Source organism: Sinohyriopsis cumingii, chromosome 5 (assembly GCF_028554795.1).
Source record: "Sinohyriopsis cumingii isolate HCF-2022 chromosome 5, ASM2855479v2, whole genome shotgun sequence".
Lineage (NCBI taxonomy): Eukaryota > Metazoa > Mollusca > Bivalvia > Unionida > Unionidae > Sinohyriopsis > Sinohyriopsis cumingii.
The window spans coordinates 23734653-23756671 of NC_142965.1; the positions used below are offsets into that span (position 1 = coordinate 23734653).

Sequence of the window (22019 nt, forward strand, 5' to 3'; positions counted from 1 at the left end):
ATTTGCCACATTGCAACCCAAGGCAACATTACAGATATACTAATACGGACATTACTGCACGTAGTTGAATGACAAAGATTTGTCCAAAACGAGGGGTTCCTAGTTAATAATGATGGTCCAAAAAGAGGTGTTCCTAGTTATGCTGATGGTCCAAAACCAGGGATTCCTTGATGGGGCAGAATTTATAGACAATGTTAAATGCATGGACATTTTAAGCATAGAACTAACAATTCGAGCGCCTTTTCTTCCATCTGTTGACCCGATATGGCTCATGAGGAGGTTGTAGAATAAAGAGCTAATTTGCAATGGAGACATAACTAAAGAAGCAACGAGAACTAGATTGCTGGAAGTCCTTTGAAAAATGTATATCCATCTGATAAAGTTATGTTCCCACCATCAGTTTAACTAGGAGCTTGTGGAAAACTAGGGGTTTATTAGGAACCATATGCATTTACGAAGCTCGCTAACTTTTATAAAATGTCTGATATTATTGACATCATAGTTCGTTGTCTCGTCACCCTCGCTGAAGATAGCTTAAAAAATTGACCTCCTTTTGGAAGACGAATTTCTTAGCGAGGACCGTGTTAATTTTGAGGTTGACCATTTATTACGTGTCAGAAGATAATGGGATGCTCATTACGTCATTAATTCGGACATTACATGACCAATAGCAATTCTTTTTTAGTAATACTCCAGGTTATTACCTACACTGACAGGTTATTACCTACACTGACAGGTTATTACCTACACTGGAATGTCTACATATAATCAGAGACAATTGGAATATGAACACATCTCTGTCTGGCACAAGTCCTGTAACTCCTGACAAATTATTGTTCCCGACCACGATTAACCCTCTTTTATCGCAAACCAGAGAAAAACTTTAACGTAGTTCCTGTTGAAATTATAATACTAACACTGTGTCAGATGCTAAACGGAATAGAATTCTACGACTTGAACACTTCCTGTCTGACAAAAATAAGGTCCGTTTTCTGCAACACGTGGTTTACAAATTGATGTTCGGCTTTATACCCATTCTCAGCCATCATGGATAACAGTTCTCTCGGAATTTGTGATATCCCGTGAAGCTCTGTGTTGATAACCCGGATGTATATCTTGCGATGAGGCAGTTTTTGTAGAACAGACATCTCCTGACCTTCTATATCAAAAGTCAGAAGGTCGATATAATCTTTCCCTGTTGCCAATAGAATCGACTCGATGGAAAAACATGGAACAAAAAAACCTTTCCTCTCTGGATTGAACTGAAGAAATGTCTTTTTGGAGTTAGTGCTGTTGGTCTGGAAAAGTGAAGGGAAGCATGTTTTAAATCGATGAAGGCAAATATATTAACCAATCTATACAATAAAAATTCAGTAATTTAGTGAAATCGTAACAGGAATTGACACTGCCTGTTGCTGTTTCAAAAGTTGCGAAGCCGGGCAATCAAGTGATCTAAAGCGCTCGCCTTTACAGCTCACTGCTTTATCATCTCTGCCGATGTAGGTTCGAGTCTTAGGCTGGCAAAAATGGGTATGCGAGAATATTTGACAGTAGCTTTCCGTAGGTTGGTGGCTCTTTCCGGTAATTTCCTGGGATCTTCTTCCACAAGTTATCCTGGCCACCATGTATGGCCTATTGTGTAATCAAAATGGTGTTAAATCCACAATAATACCAACCTTATTTTAAAAAATCCGTAGAAACTAGGAAAATGATTAAATAGTATTGTTCAAAATTTCTAAAGTGATAAAGTTAGCTGACTTGAACTATTGCGAGTTTCCGTTCTGCTCTTCATAACCTTTCTTTGAAGGCATTTTATCGTTGCTTGATCTGCTTTCCTTGGCTTTCATAGATCATAAGAATAACATACAAAAAAAGAGCCATATCTGAATCGACGCCTTTGTAAAGATAAAATACGTACATTAAAATTCAAATACGTGAACCAATGACATTTTTAACTTTTATCTGATTTTAATTTTTTATTTTATCCGTTTATAATTTATTTTTATTTGTTGTGCAATAAACAGGAAAAGTGTGGTCACTTCGATATCTTTGTCTCAAATTGCCGTTTTCATCTCTTTCTTTTGTCACTCTGTCGTACTCTCTGTTTGGGTTGCACCATTTCCTTCGCTTTTTAGCGTATTCCTTTTCAAAAACTTGCAGTAGTAATTTTTAATTTTTTAAACTCGCATGTATTTTACTTCCTCACATTTGATATATAGCTCTGTGTCCGCTAGTTTTATTTAAGCAGTTTTGTTTCAAATTATTGTCAACTACCCAGTATAACCTTCTGTATCAGCCATAAAGGCATTTTGTTCCTTTTCAAAGTTATATTCATAGAACGTTCCGAGTTTCATTCCAATTACATGGTGAATATTAAAGAAAAAAAATAACGAAGTATCTCTTTAGAGCGGCATCTGTTAGGTAACTTGGAAAACGTTCGCAAGAATGTTTAACAATTCAAATCTGAACTTTTAAAGACGAGAAAGGAACCTCTAAAACGTCTACAATGGTACACGATTTTGCAATCGCTCTACGGTAAATAAACCATGCAAATGCAAACAACAAGACCTATTATTTAATAGATGGTGGCGAAACTCTTGAAGGCATCTTGTTGATTTGGTTTGATTTTGTGGGTAAAACGCCATTTATCACCATAGGTCTTACATGGTGGTCACTATATTTGGTGGAGGAAGAACACTCGAAAACGCCGGAAAGAACCACCGGAAGCTACTGGCAAGCTTTCTCAACATATCGACGTTGGCCGAGCCGAGGTCCGAGCACATGCGAACAGAGGTGAGATTAGTGGTCTGTAAAGTCGAGAGTCACGTGACACTCGGTCATTCGTGCCTACCTTTTTCATTTGGTATAAAAACTACTTTATGTTCTAAACCTAGTGAAACGGAACAATCTGTACAAAACACAATATTATAGACAGGAAAATAATAAAAAAAACATGGCAACACTTTGTCAAAGTATAACTGCGTGATCACTGTGGGACAAGCCTTGTCGCTCTGCGACATTGGCAAAGCCTGGAATATGTCTAACCAATGCGTGTGGCATGGGCGAAGCCTGGAATATCTCTAACCCAATTCATGCGACACAGGTAAAGCCTGGAATATGTCTAACGCAATGCGTGCGATATTGGCAAAGCCTGGAATATGTCTGACGCAATGCGTGCGACATTGGCAAAGCCTGGAATATGTCTAACCCATACGTGCGACATTGGCAAAGCCTGGAATACGTCTAACCCATACGTGTGACATTGACAACGCCTGGAATATGTCTAACGCAATGCCTGCGACATTGGCAAAGCCTGGAATATGTCTAACCCATACGTGCGACATTGACAAAGCCTGGAATATGTCTAACAATACAATGTCTCCGCTTCGAGAGTGAAATATATATCTACTCAATAAATTAGTTTTCTTATTGTAAATGTAAAGCTTTCAAAGGCAAAAACCATCGATTTGCATCGGTTAGTTTCTCCATTCTGTGTCAATGCGATTAAAGGTTACTACATAGACGAAAAGTAGTTCCGAAATTTTAAAATTATTTTCGGACAGCGACTTTATACAAATTTATATTTTACAATGCTTCAGTTTGTGTATTTTGTCAAGTCGATGACTGTATTCATACGAAGAAAAGAGACTGTTATCTTTGTTAATACATTTCTTGCATGGATTGATGCAGTGAACATTGCTGGGGTGGGGGTAATGTATAAACCATACATAACGGTCCAACATACTTCAGAGCGTAGCATCATTAAACAGATTATTTGCAATGATTCTGTTCTCACTTGGAAAGATTTTGGATTCTATGTTTGTCTCTGAACTGAAGCGTAAATATTTGCGTGTTGTCAAGATTGCAGCCGATTTCAGTAACAGACGCTGTACCCAAATTTCGATGTCGACTTAATTTCTATTTGCAATCGACACTAATGAACGACTGGTTTCAATATCGTTTACAGACGCGACTGCGATGACAGTTAAAAATCGCTACTTAAACAATTATATTACTACATGTGATGAAGAGTTTTTTCTACAATGCATGAACCGCTTGTCATTGTGTTACCGGCATACGATACTAGATGAAAATACAGAAAATCAAATAGCAACTTTGGCATTATTTATGTAGAAATATTTACTACAGGGTCAATAATCTTGACATATTTTAAGATACGTTCATCATAAAAAAGAGAGAGAGAGAGAGAGAGAGAGAGAGAGAGAGAGAGAGAGAGAGAATAATTAATAAGTAAAATGAAATAGGCATAAATATGGAAACACAGGTATAAATAACGTACGTAAGGGCATATATTCTTCCAAATTGGAAAAAGAAGGTAGTTCCAAATTATATCACCACAGTGGCGATAACAGATGTCGCCACTGTGACGATATTATTTTTCTCCCCCGATATATCTGAGCATCTCATTAGACCAAAGGAATATCATTTACTTGTAATACTCTTGCATACGGCGCTGTGAAATATCGAAATTGTCGAGAGAGCTGGGATTGAAATTTCTAGATGAATTTATTTGTTTAAGCAACAACAACAACGAAATTGTATGTTTTACATTTTAATTAGGTCCAATCCTCTCAAATGTATAACAGCAGAGCTTGCATCATAAAATTTTGTTTCCGTTTCAGTAATTCTTGAAATACTTTGAAAATTTTCAAAGTTTCACTCTGACTGAGTGATTGCCTTTTTATTGATTTTTGCCTTGATATTCTCAACCAAAGTTTCGAAACATTTATGATCAGTTTCGTGTCCATACATTTTTTTCTGAAAGTATCGTACATCTCTGGGTCTTTTGAGAACGTTCCGAATAATATAAATGTATGCTTCATCCCTTCGGCAGATTTCCAATTCCCTTTCACAAACTTTCCGATGAAGACTTTTGTTCTTTGTTTGATATCCTGTATTTTGATGCTGTCCGTTCTAGACATTTTGAACATTGTTTCAAGCAATACATCGATATATTACCTTAACACACGCATTGAGTGTTTGAGACTTCCTGTGTTTGGAAACGAGATTCTCGTAATGCTCCGTGTTAGGTTCCACCAGAAGACCTCTCCAATCTCTTTCCTTTTCAAAAAAAAGGGAAATAGATTCCTTCTCGCCATCCCCGGCACCTATTTCTATAAAATAACCACCTTTCTGGAAATAATGAAATTTATAAAATGCAATAATGAATTTAAGTCAGAAAAGGAAACCTATGAGGTTGTCTTGTGTTACTTGTATGGTTATAAATAATGTCGTCTGAAGTTTTTATTAAGAATCCAAAGAGATTGCGAATAATATTCCTTAGACCACAGTGCGAACTTGTCGAGGACAATGTAATGTTTATGATTTTGTATCACTGTTGGTCTCAAATTACTACTTAAAGATTGACGTCTGGAACTGCATGACACCAAAGCTACCGAATTTATATTTTAAGTCATTTCCTTACAAATAGTAAAACAGAAGTGCCGAGGTTTTTTTGCGAAATTATCATCAGCATCCTCCTTCTCCTCTCATTTTTATTATTATTATTATTATTATTATTATTATTATTATTATAATAATAATTATTATTATTATTAACGTTGTTATAAACAGGAAACAAGCACGAATTAGCGAGAGCACACGAAGATGGATTGGATGTATCTGAGTCGAAGCAAAAGCTAAAGGGTTATATTTAAGGCCTGTTGATTTTTCATACTTTCGCTTCTTAGTTGTGTGTGTGTGTGTGTGTGTGTGTGTGTGTGTGTGTGTGAGTGTGTGTGTGTGTGTGTGTGTGTGTGTGTGTGTGTGTGTGTGTGCATGATGCATGCATGCATTCATGTATGTATGTACACAATCGTGGCTACATAGTGCCGAGTAAAAACTAGTTATCGAAAAAAATGATAAAGGCATTAATCTTGCCAAATCTGACCAAAGGTTAACCTGTACCATGAACAAGACAAAATGAAAACATGTTAGAAAATTACCAAAACGGCTTTGGTGCAATCCTTCAAACAAATTCGAAACTTGTCTATATAAACTGCACATTTAAAAAGTTCGTGACTTCTCTAAGGCAAGGTCATCACGCGACCCATCACACAGAAAAATGGTTGCCTCCTTCAGTCACCTCTAGCGACATAGAAGAGCACATCGGATCAGTTCATCCCAGGCCCCGCAGTGGTCATAGAGAAAAGAAAACATTGTCCTGAAGCCGAGACGTCCCGAATTGTGTCACAGACTGGGATTTCATGAGAGAAGACAAAATCAAACAATACATCCCATTGAATTGTTATAGTGATTTTGATTTGACGGAGTTACGCACTTTAAATCCCTCACCTAATAGGAATATAAAAGGAAAATTACAAAGTGTAACAGTACAAAATAAAAAAACCTATTATATATATATATATATATATATATATATATATATATATATATATATATATATATATATATATATATAAGTAAGAGAGAGAGAAAGAGAGACAAATTGATGGTAGTCTTTGTTATAAAATATAAAAATATATTGAATGCATGAAAATGAAAAGAATACTAACCTTTTTGCTAAATATAGCATCGATCATAAAACTTTGACCTCTAGAGAAATCTATACTGTTATTTCTCTTTAAATTGTACGGCTCGCTTGAGGGTGGTAATATAAAGCTCTTAACAAACTTGATAAGCCTGGGATCATCCGGGTTATAGTTCTCATAACCGGAAAGCGCTGTTTCCTTATCAATCAGTGCATGCGCATAGATCCTTTTTCCTTCTGGTTTCCATATCACTGAATCCAGCTCTAAAGTTGGTCTGAATTCCTGATTATTGGCGAATGTTAAAATCTGCACTATCATGAAGATAGCACAGATGATGACGCCGACGCCTACTAGGCGTTTGATTATTCTTGCTACAGACAATTTCATTTCGGGACTTCACATTCAGCACAAGAAGTGTACCATCTGAAACAAAATGAAGACGAATTACCAAAAATGACTAGAAATCGCATACCCTCTTAACTATAAAAAGATTTCAGAAGGTATGCGCAAATCGCAAACTTAGGTACCTTGCATTGTTAGAAATTAAAACCCAACTGTTTAAAAAGATATATAGCTGTATTAAAAATGCACATTAAACCATGTTAGTATTGATAAATCAAACTGCGCAGTTGCCATGTTCTTCTGTAAATGTTGATGAATACATTGGTTGAAGATAATTTTGCTTCCGCTGGATCCATAACAGTTACAAGCCTTCGCAATTTTGTCTGTTTTGTAAAATACTCTCTCTCTAAACAGCCTATCTTGCTGTAGACTCACTGTCTGTGAGGACTCGTGTTAGGCCAGGCTAATTTTGTTTCCTGGAAGGGGTTGTGTGGAGGGAGGCTGTGGTATTTACGTATAACTGAAAATGAGACACAGTCAAGGACCGTACCCATCTCCTCCTGGAAATAATATTCATACATGTACGACAAAGAAAGTGGTATGTGTTCAGTCTTCAAAGCCATGTTATTTTACCAAGATTTGACCACGGCTTAACCCTAGTTAGTTCTAGATGTTCGTTTAAGCAAAATATATGAGTCGTCTGCTAGAAATATCTATGACAACGGATTCAATGGAGACGAAGAATGTGACAGTGCCGCACAACAGTAGATACCAATCAATGGTCATCTTCCCCCGGAAAACGTCGGAATTAAAGACAATGATATTCCTTCACATTTTTTTTATAGACATGATAAAAGTACATAAAAAGAACGGCACATTTTACACCCGCCACACCTTGTAGTAACTTACAGGGCATTGATGACTCCAGAGAGTTCTAACCAATTACTCTCGTAGCGTGTTCCTTTGGTCAAGGTCAAAGTATGCGGCTTTGAACTAACACTGTAGCGCATACATTATCATTCTCTTTTAAACTTACAGTGACCTCTAATAAAGACCCCAGAATATATAGGTTGCTTTAATACTCTAAGTGCAAACCATGCACAAATTCGGTCTATGAACTTTTAAATTAAGGTTATAACGCCAACCCACTTTTCTTTGAGACACAGTGACCTTGACTTTAAACCTTATGATCCCCAAATCAAGAAACCTCTTCTATACCCTATTTGTAACACGTCCACAAACAGCAGGCGATGTCTAGAAATAGTTTTAGGTACAAATCATGTTCCTTTATTCAGCCACCCTAACCTTGACTATTGACCATTTGGCCCCACCAAAGCACTTCTCTCTCTCTCTCTCTCTCTCTCTCTCTCTCTCTCTCTCTCTCTCTGTTTATAATAGACTAATGATTCGTGCAATACGTTACAAAAGTTCTCACTTCCAATGCATTTCAACAAAGGATTGAAATATCACGAGTTGTTTTGCAACTTATCACAGATATGAAAATCAAGTTATCAATCAAACAGTACAACAACGCAGTCAAGAATCGTCAGCTGGCTTTACACTTTCAAACTCTTTCCCAAATATATTAGAGTGCAGACACTTGTTATAATATACAACTTGATAAATAATAAATTTAGTTACCTAATACCAGAAATCGCAGTTGCTACAGCTTCAAAACCTTTCTTGACGTTATAGACTGTTGTGTGATGATCATGCCCCAGTAAAGTTCCAGCTGCAATATTGTCTCGAAAGTGAACAATAAAACAAAAAAAATTCCTTACCCAGACGTCTTTTGTGAAGTACATAAAAGAGCCACATAACAATGCATTCGGAACGATTATCGCTGTAAATGACGCACAGGGCTGCATATTTTGTTGATGACAAATTGCTCATTTTATTTACATGCCTCCATGCTTTTCCGGTTTGTAAGGGCCGTGCCCCAATACATCCAAGTCTAATATGCCTTAGACATTATCCATCATGACTGTCACGTGAATAGTGTCAGCAATCACAGGAATAAACAAACTGATAAAGGTGTATATCGTCAGTAACAATAACACTGGTCAACAGTGAAATCATTACTGACTTGAAAAGGCCCTAATCTGTAGTATTTTGGTGTGCCGAACACGAATATAACCGTGAAAAATTTGTATTGGCTCTCGTTTTGAAGATATTCATATACCTCATTTTCTATGTTTCACTGTGTAAATTTCTCCAGTAGGACTGCAGCAACATCCGGAATAATGATGTAACATTGCATAATACCATCATGCTCACATCATCCACAGTTGATTGCATCATTTTCTGATGCAATGCAATACTAATGCCATGCGGCTGCTGAAGTAAGTTGACGTCAGCAGTGTACTATACATGTGTAGGCCTATTATACTAATGCCAGGCGGCTGCTGAAGCTGACGTAAGCAGTGTACTATATAAAGCCCAATCAGATAGGTTCAGCATTTAAAATATTTTAGACGTTGTGCGAGACAGTTCAAGCTACTGTTACATAAAACTTATTATTTTATCCATTTACGTACAATAAAGAACAGTAATGCCTCGAAAGTGTGTTAATACCGCGGACAATTTTTGCTATATTTGTGGGGAAGTGACATTTGCCAACCAGAAGAAAAGTATCAATTCTCAAGTGAAGAAGGCATATCATCTTTACTTCGGATGCAAGGTTGGTGACCAAGACAAGCCTTGGGCTCCGCATATATGCTGTGCTACATGTACAACACAGCTTTCACAGTGGTTGAATTGCAAAAGGTCATCAATGCCGTTTGCAGTCCCAATGGTGTGGAGAGAGCCAAGCAACCACCTAAATGACTGTTACTTCTGCTTGGTTCCTCCTCTTTCCGGCGGAATAACGAAGCGAAAGAAGTCGAGAATAGTCTACCCAAACATTCCGTCTGCATTGAGACCAGTTCCACATGGTGAGGGACTTCCTATTCCAGAACCTCCAGCAGAATATTCTCTTGATTCATCTGACGGAGACAAAGGTGAGTCGACCTGTTCTTCTCCTGGTCCATCAGCATGCAGTGATCCAGATTTTCACTGTGGTGCATCATCAACCCCACACAGAATAACACAGGAAGAACTAAATGACCTGATTCGTGATTTGGACTTATCAAAGAACAAGGCAGAATTGCTAGGATCAAGACTCCAACAATGGAATCTTCTAGAAGAAGATGTCACAATTACTGCATATCGAAAGCGCCACCAGCAATTGGAGCCTTTCTTCAGAAAGGAAAGTAATCTGATATTCTGTTCCGATATTGAGGGCCTCATGAATGCTTTAAAAATCACTCATGACCCACAAGAATGGAGACTATTTGTGGACTCTTCGAAACTGAGTCTCAAGGCTGTGCTTTTGCACAATGGAAACATTCTTCCATCTATTCCAGTAGCGTATGCTGTCCACATGAAAGAGACATACGATAACTTAAGGCAGCTACTGAATTCCATTGAGTATAACAAGTACAGCTGGCACCTCTGTGGTGATTTGAAGGTAGTTGCCCTTTTAATGGGACTGCAGCAAGGATATACAAAATACATGTGTTTCTTATGCGAGTGGGATAGCCGAGCAAGGGAAATGCACTACATGAGGAAGGAATGGACTCACAGGCAGAATGTAGCCATTGGAGAGAAGAATATCCAACACCCAGCTCTGGTTGAGGCTCAGAAAATCTTGCTACCACCCCTTCACATCAAACTAGGTTTGATGAAGAACTTCGTGAAAGCCATTGACCGGACTTTGCCAGCATTCCGATACCTGCATGAAAAATTCCCTCGACTCAGCGAAGCAAAGATTAAAGAGGGAGTTTTTGTGGGTCCTCAGATTCGAGAGCTTTTCAAAGATGACCGGTTCAACAACTTGCTGGAAGGTGACGCGAAACAAGCATGGAATGCTTTTCGCCTAGTTTCTACAAACTTCCTCGGAAATGTTAGGGCAGAAAACTATAAGGAACTAGTAGAAGACATGTTGATGAAGTATAAGAAACTTGGCTGCAATATGTCTCTAAAGATTCACTTCCTTCATTCCCATTTGGATTTCTTTCCTAGCAACTGTGGTATTGTTAGTGATGAACACGGCGAACGTTTTCATCAAGATATCGCAACAATGGAACAAAGATACCAGGGAAAATGGTCCACTACAATGCTGGCTGACTACTGCTGGACACTCCTCAGAGATGCTCCCGAACAGCTGTACAAGAGACAGGCGAAGAAATCTAAGATGTAGTCAATGACTTGATTTTTTATAGGTAGGCTATTACAGTTGACCTTTTACTATTGGAATGCATTTCGTTATGTAAACATTAATTTCTTGCAGATTACAAAAAAACTAGAGCAATTTTGCAATTTGACTGTCATATTCGTGTTCAGCACATAAAAATTGATAAGAATTGACTAATTTTATTTCAGTAACATGACTTTTGTAAAAATTTGTTGTCCAGTGTAATGCAACACTGCAAGTAGTTACTTCGGTAAACAGTAAACAGGTGTACTCAGATGGAGTATACAATAAATATATTTTGATAGCATTTCCATCAATGAAGACTCGTCAGATTTAAATAACTTTTGAGTTTATGTATGCTAAATTTCTATAAATGTAATCCATCCCACATCGACTTACACTGAATTTCTATAAACGTCATCCGTCCTACACTGACTTACATTGAAAGTCTATAACTGTCATCCATCTCACATTGACTTACACTCAGTTTATAAAAATGTCATCCATCCCACTTTGACTTATACTAATTTCTATAAATGTCATCCATCTAAAATTAACTTACACTGAATTTCTATAAATGTTATCCATCTCACACTGATTTACACTGAAATTTTATAAAGGTCATCCATCCAACATTGACGTACACTGAATTTCTATAAATGTCATCCATCTAAAATTAACTTACACTGAATTTCTATAAATGTCATCCATCTAAAATTAACTTACACTGAATTTCTATAAATGTCATCCATCTCACACTGACTTGCACTGAAATTCTATAAATGTCATCCATCCCACATTGACGTACACTGAACTTCTATAAATGTTATCCATCTCACAGTGACTTACACTAAATTTCTATAAATGTAATCCATTTCAAATTAACTTACACTGAATTTCTATAAATGTCATCCATCTCACATTGACGTACACTGAATTTCTATAAATGTCATCCATCCCACATTAACTTAAACTGAGTTTATATAAATGTCATCCATCTCACATTGACGTACGCTGAATTTCCATAAATGTCATCCATCCCACATTGACTTACACTGAATTTCTATAAATGTCATCCATCTCACATTGACTTACACTAAATTTCTATAAATGTCATCCATCCCACATTAACTTACACTGAATTTCTATAAATGCCATCCATCCCACATTAACTTACACTGAATTTCTATAAATCTCACCCATCTCTCATTGACTTACACTGTAATTATATAAATGCCATCCACACTAACTTGGCTGACACCCTATTTCTATAAATGCCATCTACCCCACCTTGACTGACACTGAATTTATGTAATGGCATCCACTCTATCTTGACTGCCCCTATTTCTATAAATGCCATCCACCCCACCTTGACTGACACTGAATTTATGTAATGGCATCCACTCTATCTTGACTGCCCCTATTTCTATAAATGCCATCAACTCCGCTTTGACCGACACTAAATTTATATAAATGCCATCCATCTCTTATTGCTTGCCACTGAATCTTCATGAATGCCGTCCATCCCAAATTGGCTGACACTATTTTTATAAATGACATCCATCACCTATATGCTAACAATGAAATTCTATGAATGTCATCCATCCCAAATTGGCTAACAGTTACTTCTTTATAAAATTTGTCTTTTGCAAATAGTTTTCGTATCACGGAACGCATATGCGGAGATACAAATATCCAACAGAAAAGAAATTCTGACGTTATCAATGAGCCTTTCGTCACGAATAATAATTTCTCGAGTCAGCCCAACTACTCTCAACTTTATCATATGGACCTACATCAGTATCTTAGAATTAAAAAATTTAAATAAAACTTATAAATCAAGAAGATGATTTAAAGTTTTAAGTTATTTGAAATGCCATCTCGTTTCAAGAAATTGAAGAAAAAAAATCGTCTCGTGTTTGTCTTGATAATTTTCTTTTGAATGGCAGAGCAGTAGTCTTGGTTTAGTTACGTAATCTAAAAATAACGGAAACCAAAACGATTGGTTTTTCCATGACATTGATTAAGAGTCATTTTCCGTATCTAAAACTGGTGGAAACCACTAACGTTGTGGGGTTTTTTCAGCATTTTAGCATTGTGTTTAGCATTCTAGACGCATGGTCAGACCCTTCCTGGCAATCACTCTCTAAAAGTCTTTGGATACTGAAATGTATTAAACTACAGTGGCAAGATACTGTCTTTGGAGAAACAACTCGCATCTGGGAATGGGTTTTAGTGCACTAAAATGGTACAACCAATATCGCCCTTACTACGTATATTATTAGTAATAAACCTCCTGATGGCATTAGATCAGCTGTTGGCAAACAAGCACTAGAATTTAACCATTTCTTCTACTAAGTGTGTCTCTTAATCGTATCATCATTCACTCATTTTTTAAGGGTTTTTTTTTTTTGTTCACACACTCACACAAATTCATGCACGCAAAAGTTCAAACAGAAGCACCGCCACTACGGCGGACAGGCTAAAATATCCCAAAGATTTCTTATCCACATATGTATATGTCATTAAAGTAAAGCGTCTGCCTTTGATGAGGGAGGTCGCTGGTTCGAACCCTGGCCAAGTCGTAACAAGGACTAATAAAAATGGTCCTAGCATCTGCATTGCTAGGCGCTCACCATTAAAAGGTTAGTGTTAGGACTGGTCTGCCTAGTATCAAGATAATGTGACTGGGTGGTCCATGATGTCACATGTCTGCGGCATAATGCCTCAGTGCTAGACATCACTATTAACTGCTACACTGCAGACCTAGCGATATGACTGAAAAATTGTTAAATCTACGTTAAAAATCCAAATCACACACACGTGTGGCATTATAGCATATTTAGTGTTATCAATATGGACGACATATAAAGTGTTAAAGATTCATATAATCTAAAACTTATATAACCCATATATATAACCCATATATATATATAACCCTTATATATAACCCATATATATAACCCATATATATAACCCTTATATATAACCCATATATATAACCCTTATATATAACCTTTATATATAACCCATATAAGTCTGATATGACCCTGTTTTCGTATTAGATCCACTGAGAGATTAATGTAAGGTCCAAGTCTGACACACGTTGCGTTGATATAGAAAAGCAATTGTATCGGCAAGTTTTTCTTCCACGATCTGAGCGTGAAGTGATTGTGCAAACAAATGAAAGCACTTTACAGAGATTAGTACTTCCTTGGTGTGCTTCTGACAACAAAAGCATGTGGTTAAATGTACCCGTAGTTACCTGGACTTAACTAACTTGTACACACAAAACTGTCATTATACAATTTTAAAATTGAAATGTGTCGGCACCAAGCTATAGCTATCACTGGCATGAAGTTTATTGAAAGGACCCTATGATGACAGTCTCCAAGGTCGCCACAGCAATTATAATGTAAGTCAATCTCTTTCGTCTACAATCGCAATCTGCTCCAATTGTAAGTCAACTTTAGTAAAGAAAAATATGTGTTGCTTGTTTGTATATGACAACGTCAAATGCTAAATATTTCACTTAGCATCATTACAGACATGAACGCGGTGTAAAGAGCAAATACAATAACAGAGGGTAAATCAGGAATCCAAGCAGGCTTCTTGTTCATTCCAAACACTGGATTATTTCTCTAAAGAAGGGTTACTGTTATCCGGCCTATCCCTTTCCATCAATTTGTTCATCGCCACTGACCCCAACCCCAACCCCGTACCACATCCCTTCACCACCAACACAACACATGTTTAAAATATCGCCTTTGACAGAATGTTTTCCTTTGGATTAACATATTCTTATAAATTCGGCACTCATGGATGGCCATCTCTCAAAGATATCCTTATAAATTCAAAACTCGTATCCGGAGATCTGTCAAACATGTCCTTATTTGACACTCGTAGCTGGTTATATGCCAAACTTATCCTTAAAAATAATGTTACTTAAATATTTAAAAGTGTCTCGGCAACTATTTAAAAAGAACGTACGATATAAGTGGATTAAAATATATAATGGGCAACCTGGGAGAACAGGCATAGTGTTGTTTGAATCGTTGAAAAAACAAACGAAAACATACTTTCTGAAACCCGTCCACCCATAATTCCATCCATCATTCATAAATGTTGTCGTACTAAATTACATGAAAAATATTTGAAAACAGAGCGTTGCAGTTACAGATCTGTAACGCCAAGAGCCAGTAAATTGTTTTACCATCCCCTACCCCCCCAACCTGTTTAATTACTAATTTTCCCCCATAAAAGTCACAGCTCAGCGTTGAGACTTCACGTTACAATGTGCCCCCTACCAGAAATCTAATTACTCGTTTTGTTCCTGATATTCACTCCTTTTTTCTGTCCGCCCTTACCCTAGAGTGTTCACGGTGTTTGACCATGTCTCTTGACTGTACTGTCCGTACGATATAGCTATGTTTCAGTACAACGTCATTTCTCTGATATAGCCTTGTTTGCAAACCGGGATTAAAATAATGGATTTGTTTGCCAAGAGAATCGAAAGTCGTCCACATTATTGTGTATTAAAGATAACTATGACCCACTGACAAATAATTTCTTTGATATAGATGCCTTGTTTGAAAAGACGGAATGAAATAAACGGATTTCTTTTGCAAGCATGTTTCGTATCTTTAACAAAGCAGATATCCACTATACATGACGCAAGATGTATTTATCTTAAACTTTAAAAGACGGAGATCTTGTATCAGTTCATTTCTAACAGTGCTTTGCTCCAGTTTTATAGAAATTAACTCTAGACACATGTATTATTTAAGGGCGAAAAATAAAAGAAGAGATGAAGATCGAATTTATTGTATGGCAAATATAGAAAAAATAATCGTAACATCGCTGATAAAAACCAATCAGGGTCTCGAAATTGAAACACATTGAAAGTTTAAGAAACACATGAAATACAAGTTCACCTACCCTCTAGGTCGGTTAGTGTTTTTGCATGTTTATATTTGATGTGGAACAAACGTGCTACGATCAATTCAAAAAGTTCCCCGGTACTGACATGTAACATATATTATCTCAAATTATGCATATCATATGTCCAGATAAATTTTTTTAGTAATCTTGTATATGAGAAATATACTATTTATATTTACCATACCAGCCTATCACAGCAATGATTGGCTGACTCTATATGTCTTTGAGAAAGGCACTTAGCTCCCATTTCCTGATCATGATATAGTTCAGGCTTGTCCAACATCCGATTTGCGGACCAGAATCCGGCCCACCATCTTTTCACAATTTGTGCCAACTGGCAGTGGAAAACGTAGGCCAAGTTTACAACCGGCCTCATGAGTAAGAAACAAATTGCAATGTGGTCCCTCACGCGAAAAGGATGGACAGCCCCAATAGGACTAATATGTTAAAAGTGTCCTTAAAACCAGTTAAACAATTATACGTACCAATGCTCGTCCCCGTTCGTGTAAAAGAAATGTTACGTGTCCTGCCAGCACTAACGATGAACGAATGTTCCTGCACACAATACATAAACGTATTCTCAGTAATTATCCATTTCTATAGACAGTAACTATCAGCTAATAACACCTCGCCAATAACGCGTGTCCGGATGAGCTGCCGAATGAAAGTTTACTATTTTTGTTGCGCTTAATATTTCAGGCTAAAGTAGCATATGGTATTTTGTAAAAGCATTACGTGACGGCAGACGTGGGTCAATGGATTTTACAGGTGAGTATGCATTATAAAGAGCTAATACAGCTCCTGACATTATTCGGTCATTATGGTACATATGAATATGAAAGACTGAATATCGTCAATTCGGTAATCACTCATCTGCAAAATCTTACACGTATGCAGTTTACACTATTAATAATAAGGCCCGGGATTTAAATGACATTAAACCATATCCTCAGCTCGTAATACATTTAAGGTCATTAACACGTTACTGAGTCTTCCTTTAAATAAAATTCGTTCTAACACGGATGATGAATCGGTAAGTTATACTTATATCAACAGAATTATCGAACTCAACATTACATTGTATCCCACAGCCATCCATGAATATTATAAGTAATCAAACTCAGGCTGACCTTTACTTGATCCTTAAAATTACAATTATGCGGTTGTGTACATGCAAAGGAATTAGAGGTTAGGCCTTAAATAAAAACAAACAAAACAAAATTAAATAAAATTGAACTGGTGTTACACGATGTAGAAAAGTCCGGTCACACGCTAGGATGTAAAATGAAAGTATTTTAGGACACTTTGATGAGTCTATTTGACTGATGAATTTTGTATTTTGTGCTTAATAAGTCTAAAAAATGATGACAACTGAAACCCTTCACTTGATGTAAAAACTAAAAATAAAAAATCATATGTGTGCCTTATCAACTACCTGACATTAACCTACTGACCAAATGCAAGAGTTGTTTGCCCATTAATGATGGTTTACCTTGTTCATTGGACAAACATGTGTCCATCGGTATGTGAGAAGTTATTTAAATACAGGCCCGGCCCTAGGGCAAGGCAAACGAGGCAACCGCCTTGGGCCCCACGCTAACTCGCAGTGCAATTTTTTTGCTTGGGGCCCCGCGCTCATCGGTTGCTGCCTTGGGCACATCCTAGGGCCGGGCCTGTTTAAATGTTTAAAGTGATTATCTATTTGATGAAGTATTGAGTGATCGAATAAAAATAAAATCATTTGAATTGTATGTTTTTCAACTCACAAGAGACTGGAATTGACAGGCCTAATTTTATTTTACTCATTGTACTTATGGTAAATATGTACAAGAGGCTATATTTTTCACTGTCAAGACTGTAACAAGGTTCCAGGAGGACGCGGAAACATCATTAGAATGGATTTTAGATTTTAGATCCCACCGACGATGCTTGGTGCGAATATGAAATTCAGAGTTACGGTAACTGTGATCGATACACTACAGTCTTGGCTCACGATTTCTCAGAGTAGGAGGGACAGTTTCTTTTAAATATTATTCAAACGCACCTAATTTGCAACAGTGACCATGAAAGAAACTAAAATCATTAAAATGAATGTGCACAACGTAGTTTCAATATTTCATGACCTAAGTGGTATTGCCTTTAAAATGAATGCCTCAACGTTTGCAATAACAGAAAATGGCTAAAAGTATTTTCCAGACATTTTGGATCCCAACGATATTCAACACCTTATGCTTCCGCATGTACCTGAAGCTTCCTACTACGATCCCGACGGATTTTCCTAGTACAATAAGAACTTTCGGCGCTTAGTAATAACTCCACTAATCAGACTCTTTTGACTTTTAAGATGAAATCTTGATATATTGTCGATCCGATGTAGACTTTATGGCAGTGTTGTGGAGATTTCGACACTTATTTCTGGATCATGGAGGTATCGATCCTTGATAAAAGCTTTTACCACTGACAAGTCGTGTGGCAGTTTATCAAAAGAAGTCCATGACCGAGAACAAACTAACCACCGTACCACCTCAATCCCTTTTCTATGTTAATCATCGATACTCTACCAAAGTTTTGTGCTGGTTCCATCACTTATGTAAAACTGAAAACAAGTGATACAGTATGCTAGGAACGGCATAACAAGGAAATTTGAAATTATTTCAGTATGTGGTTGCGATATAGAAGACCCACAGATCGTCAATGAATTTCAGGAATATTTATTTCATGTATACCCAACTTGTTTTCCTTAACGAGACATAAAATGTCGTTTCTCGGAGTTCATTATGGAAGACTTTAAGCGATCGTGGAATAAAAACATTCAGATCGTTATTAATGTAAACATGTATAATTAATCTGAGTGACATTGAAATTCAACCATAAATATCCCTGGCCTATTTGATGTCTGCCATCCTCTTTATTATAATTTTAGTAATAGACATTATCTTGTTGGGAACTTAAACGGTTCTAGAAATAACACTCATCCTGGTTCTATTTTTCTGTCTTTGCTTTTTATATAATCTTGTTTACATGATAAATCACAAATTCTTACTTTAACATCTTTAGCAGAATCATTCTTATTGTTGTGTTCAGTATTTGATTTGGGTTGAATTATGTTTTTAATTTATTATTCAATGTAAATACAAAATGCTCAACAAAGATATTCTTGCACTGGTACATTATTTAGAAATCACAGAGCATTCACACAAGAACATTTTGCGATTATATTATTTTGATACAGAAAAAGATTGCTAGCACATCACCACAATCGAGGTCACTTGCATATTAGGACATTCGAGATTATAGGCACATCAACACATTCAATATTGAGATATTTTTGGAATACCACTGAAATTCAGTTGGAACTTCATATATTTGAATTTGTAATAGAACTTTTGGGACTATTTGGGAATTAATTGTAATTTATATTTTTTAACGAAGCTTTAATTATTTTCGTCAAATCGCTACGATGTTTGTATAGAAGACATATAGACCATTTATGTTAAGCCTGTGGACATTTTTAATAATAAATGCTACGAATGAAAACATAGTAACCACAAGAATAAGTATAGCATCAATGTTAAATTCTCATATTTTAAATTAAGTACTCACCCAGAAGTCTCACACATTAGCTACTGAAAGAAATGAGGTATTTCACATTTCAATTTCCCGGATTAGACTTTCGCTTACCCATTCTTCTTTATATTTTTATCCACTACAAAAACCGTATACGCTTTGACCATTAACCACGCTGTCAGTATAATTGGCCATACCATCCCCGAGTTGCAATAATGCTAATTTCCCATAGATCATAATACCGTCACATACATGTCTAATTCCCGTAGGACCCCATACAGAGTTACTGTTAATTTCCCGTAGCACCTCATAAAGCCCTAATGTTAAATGGACCTGCATACCATCAAAAACGTTAATTTCCCTTAACCTCGTTACCGGCCCAAATTTGCCTTAATGTCACATTCTCATAAAACCCACTGGCGCATTAATTTCATCCATCGAATGACAGATCTCAAAAGTATCGTGTCCAGAAGGTGAATACTCGAACGTAAGCAGGGAGTGAAGGATGCCTTTCAGTTATCAAACCTAGATCTGACATCGTTGTAAACCAGCAGGGACGGATTTGTGGCCGTTTTAATGGACTGACTGCTTTGACCTACTTAAACAGAGATGTCGTCCGTGCTGACCTAGGTTAAAATTATAACCAATATTGAAGATAATCTCTTGCATTTTATTGCATTGTAAACTAATATATCTATTTGAAAATGTATATGCAATTATTTATGAAGAATGTATGAATCATGTGGATTCAAATATGTGATGTACAAGCAGGGAGAACAGGCGATTGGGTGTTGATTCGTTGAAGAAGAAACAAAAACATGCTTCGGAAACACGTCCACCGATCAATATATCCATCATTCATTCAAGTTCTAATCAAATATTACATCAAAAAACATTTAACAAATACAGTGTAGCAGTTACAGTACGAACGGTCAGTTAATTTGTTTTAACCTTCACTCCCTCCACCCCCCAAAAAATGGAAAAAGAAAGAAAATTTAAATATAAAAAGGCTAAGCGTTAGTCATGTTAAACCCCTTCATAACCACCACCCCATCCCACGCCTTGCGTTTGACCAGGTCACTTAACAGTCCTGGCGTATTGGACAATGATGTTTGGCTGAAATATCATTTCTTTCATATGGCCTTGACTGCAAAAACCGGGATGAAAATAACGGATTTGGTTTGTAACTACACAAAAACCTCAATCCTATCTCTGATAGTAGTGGATATCCGCTACATTTGACGCAACATACATCCATATACAATTTGGAAAGGAGGAGAATTGTATTTGATTGGTGTCAAATAGTGATTTGCTCAAAATCTAATGAAATGTACGCTAGATTTGTTTATTATTTAAGGACGGATGTTCAAAAGAAGAAATAAGCATCGAATTTATTATACCAAAAATATAGAAGGCATACTCGTAAAATCACTGACAATTACCACTCAGGGTCGTGAAATTTAATTCATTGACAGATTAAGAAACGCACGAAACCCAACTGCAGCTACCCTGCAGGTAGGTAAGCATTTATGTATAGTAATATTTCATGCGTAAAAACACCTGCAACCATCAATACAATTTATTCCAATAACTGACGTGCAAAGTGCAATATCTCAAAATATGCATATCATGTTTCAAAGTAAAAATACCATAGTTATCTGGAATATGTATTTGACTTACCGTACCAGCCCAGGACAATCAAAATCGACAGCCTCTTTGTGTCCTTAGGAAAGGCACATAGCTCCCGTTTCCTGCATACCAGTATCGAATAATCTTTTACAAGTGCCGTTAAAACCAACAAAACATTTATACCTACCAGTGCTCGTTTAAGGGAGTTGTTACCTGTCCGACGAGTAGTAATAATGAACTGACGTCCAACGCACAAAACAGGGAAAGTACTGTTAGGCCTGTCTTTACAAAAACGATGCAAATGTATAAAATGTATACATTACTGATCAGACACTAACGCCTGTCCAAATGCGAACAGAGTGGAGCAAGCTCTGCCGTCGCACGGTTCATTGTCGAATAGAAGTCAACGCTTTTTTCAATGTCATATTTCAAATGAAAGGAGCAGATTGTAATCTGTAAGCTCAGTATGGGACGGCAGACCTGGGTTTATGCTCGACGCAGGTAAGCGTGTTTACAAGAAAGTTAGTACGGTACCTATCATTATTCCTTCATTACAGTGTTTATGAATAAGATCGTCAAGTCGGTGAGCGCTCATCTGTGAAGCCTTATGAAAAATTATAATCGTGATGTTATGCATATGCATTGCGATTAAATGAAAACAAAATAAACAAACAAACAAACAAACAAACAAAAGGAAAGAATCCTGACAAGACGTTACACGATATAGAAAAGTCATGTCACACACAAGGTATGCAGGATAAAGCCATTTTATGACATTATAACACTGCCACTGA

At 36.8% G+C, this 22019-nt stretch overlaps 1 protein-coding gene across 7 annotated transcripts; it reads right to left on the bottom strand.

The window, feature by feature from the left end:
• Positions 1-344: 344 nt before the first annotated feature.
• On the bottom strand, positions 345-21530 carry LOC149798789 (protein Star-like). 7 transcript variants are annotated; one of them, XM_089957664.1, is made up of 4 exons: positions 21413-21530; positions 6537-6935; positions 4981-5154; positions 345-1298 (listed from the first exon to the last, which is right to left on the bottom strand). In XM_089957664.1, the coding sequence occupies exons 2-4, from the start codon at positions 6897-6899 to the stop codon at positions 948-950; spliced, it is 888 nt and encodes a 295-aa protein (XP_089813790.1). In that variant the 5' UTR covers positions 6900-6935; positions 21413-21530; the 3' UTR covers positions 345-947. The 7 variants fall into 7 exon arrangements, with proteins under 7 accessions (XP_089813790.1, XP_089813794.1, XP_089813791.1 ...); XM_089957668.1 differs by having other exon boundaries at positions 21439-21526; XM_089957665.1 differs by lacking the exon at positions 21413-21530 and adding an exon at positions 21277-21404.
• Between the last annotated feature and the right edge of the window lie 489 nt (positions 21531-22019).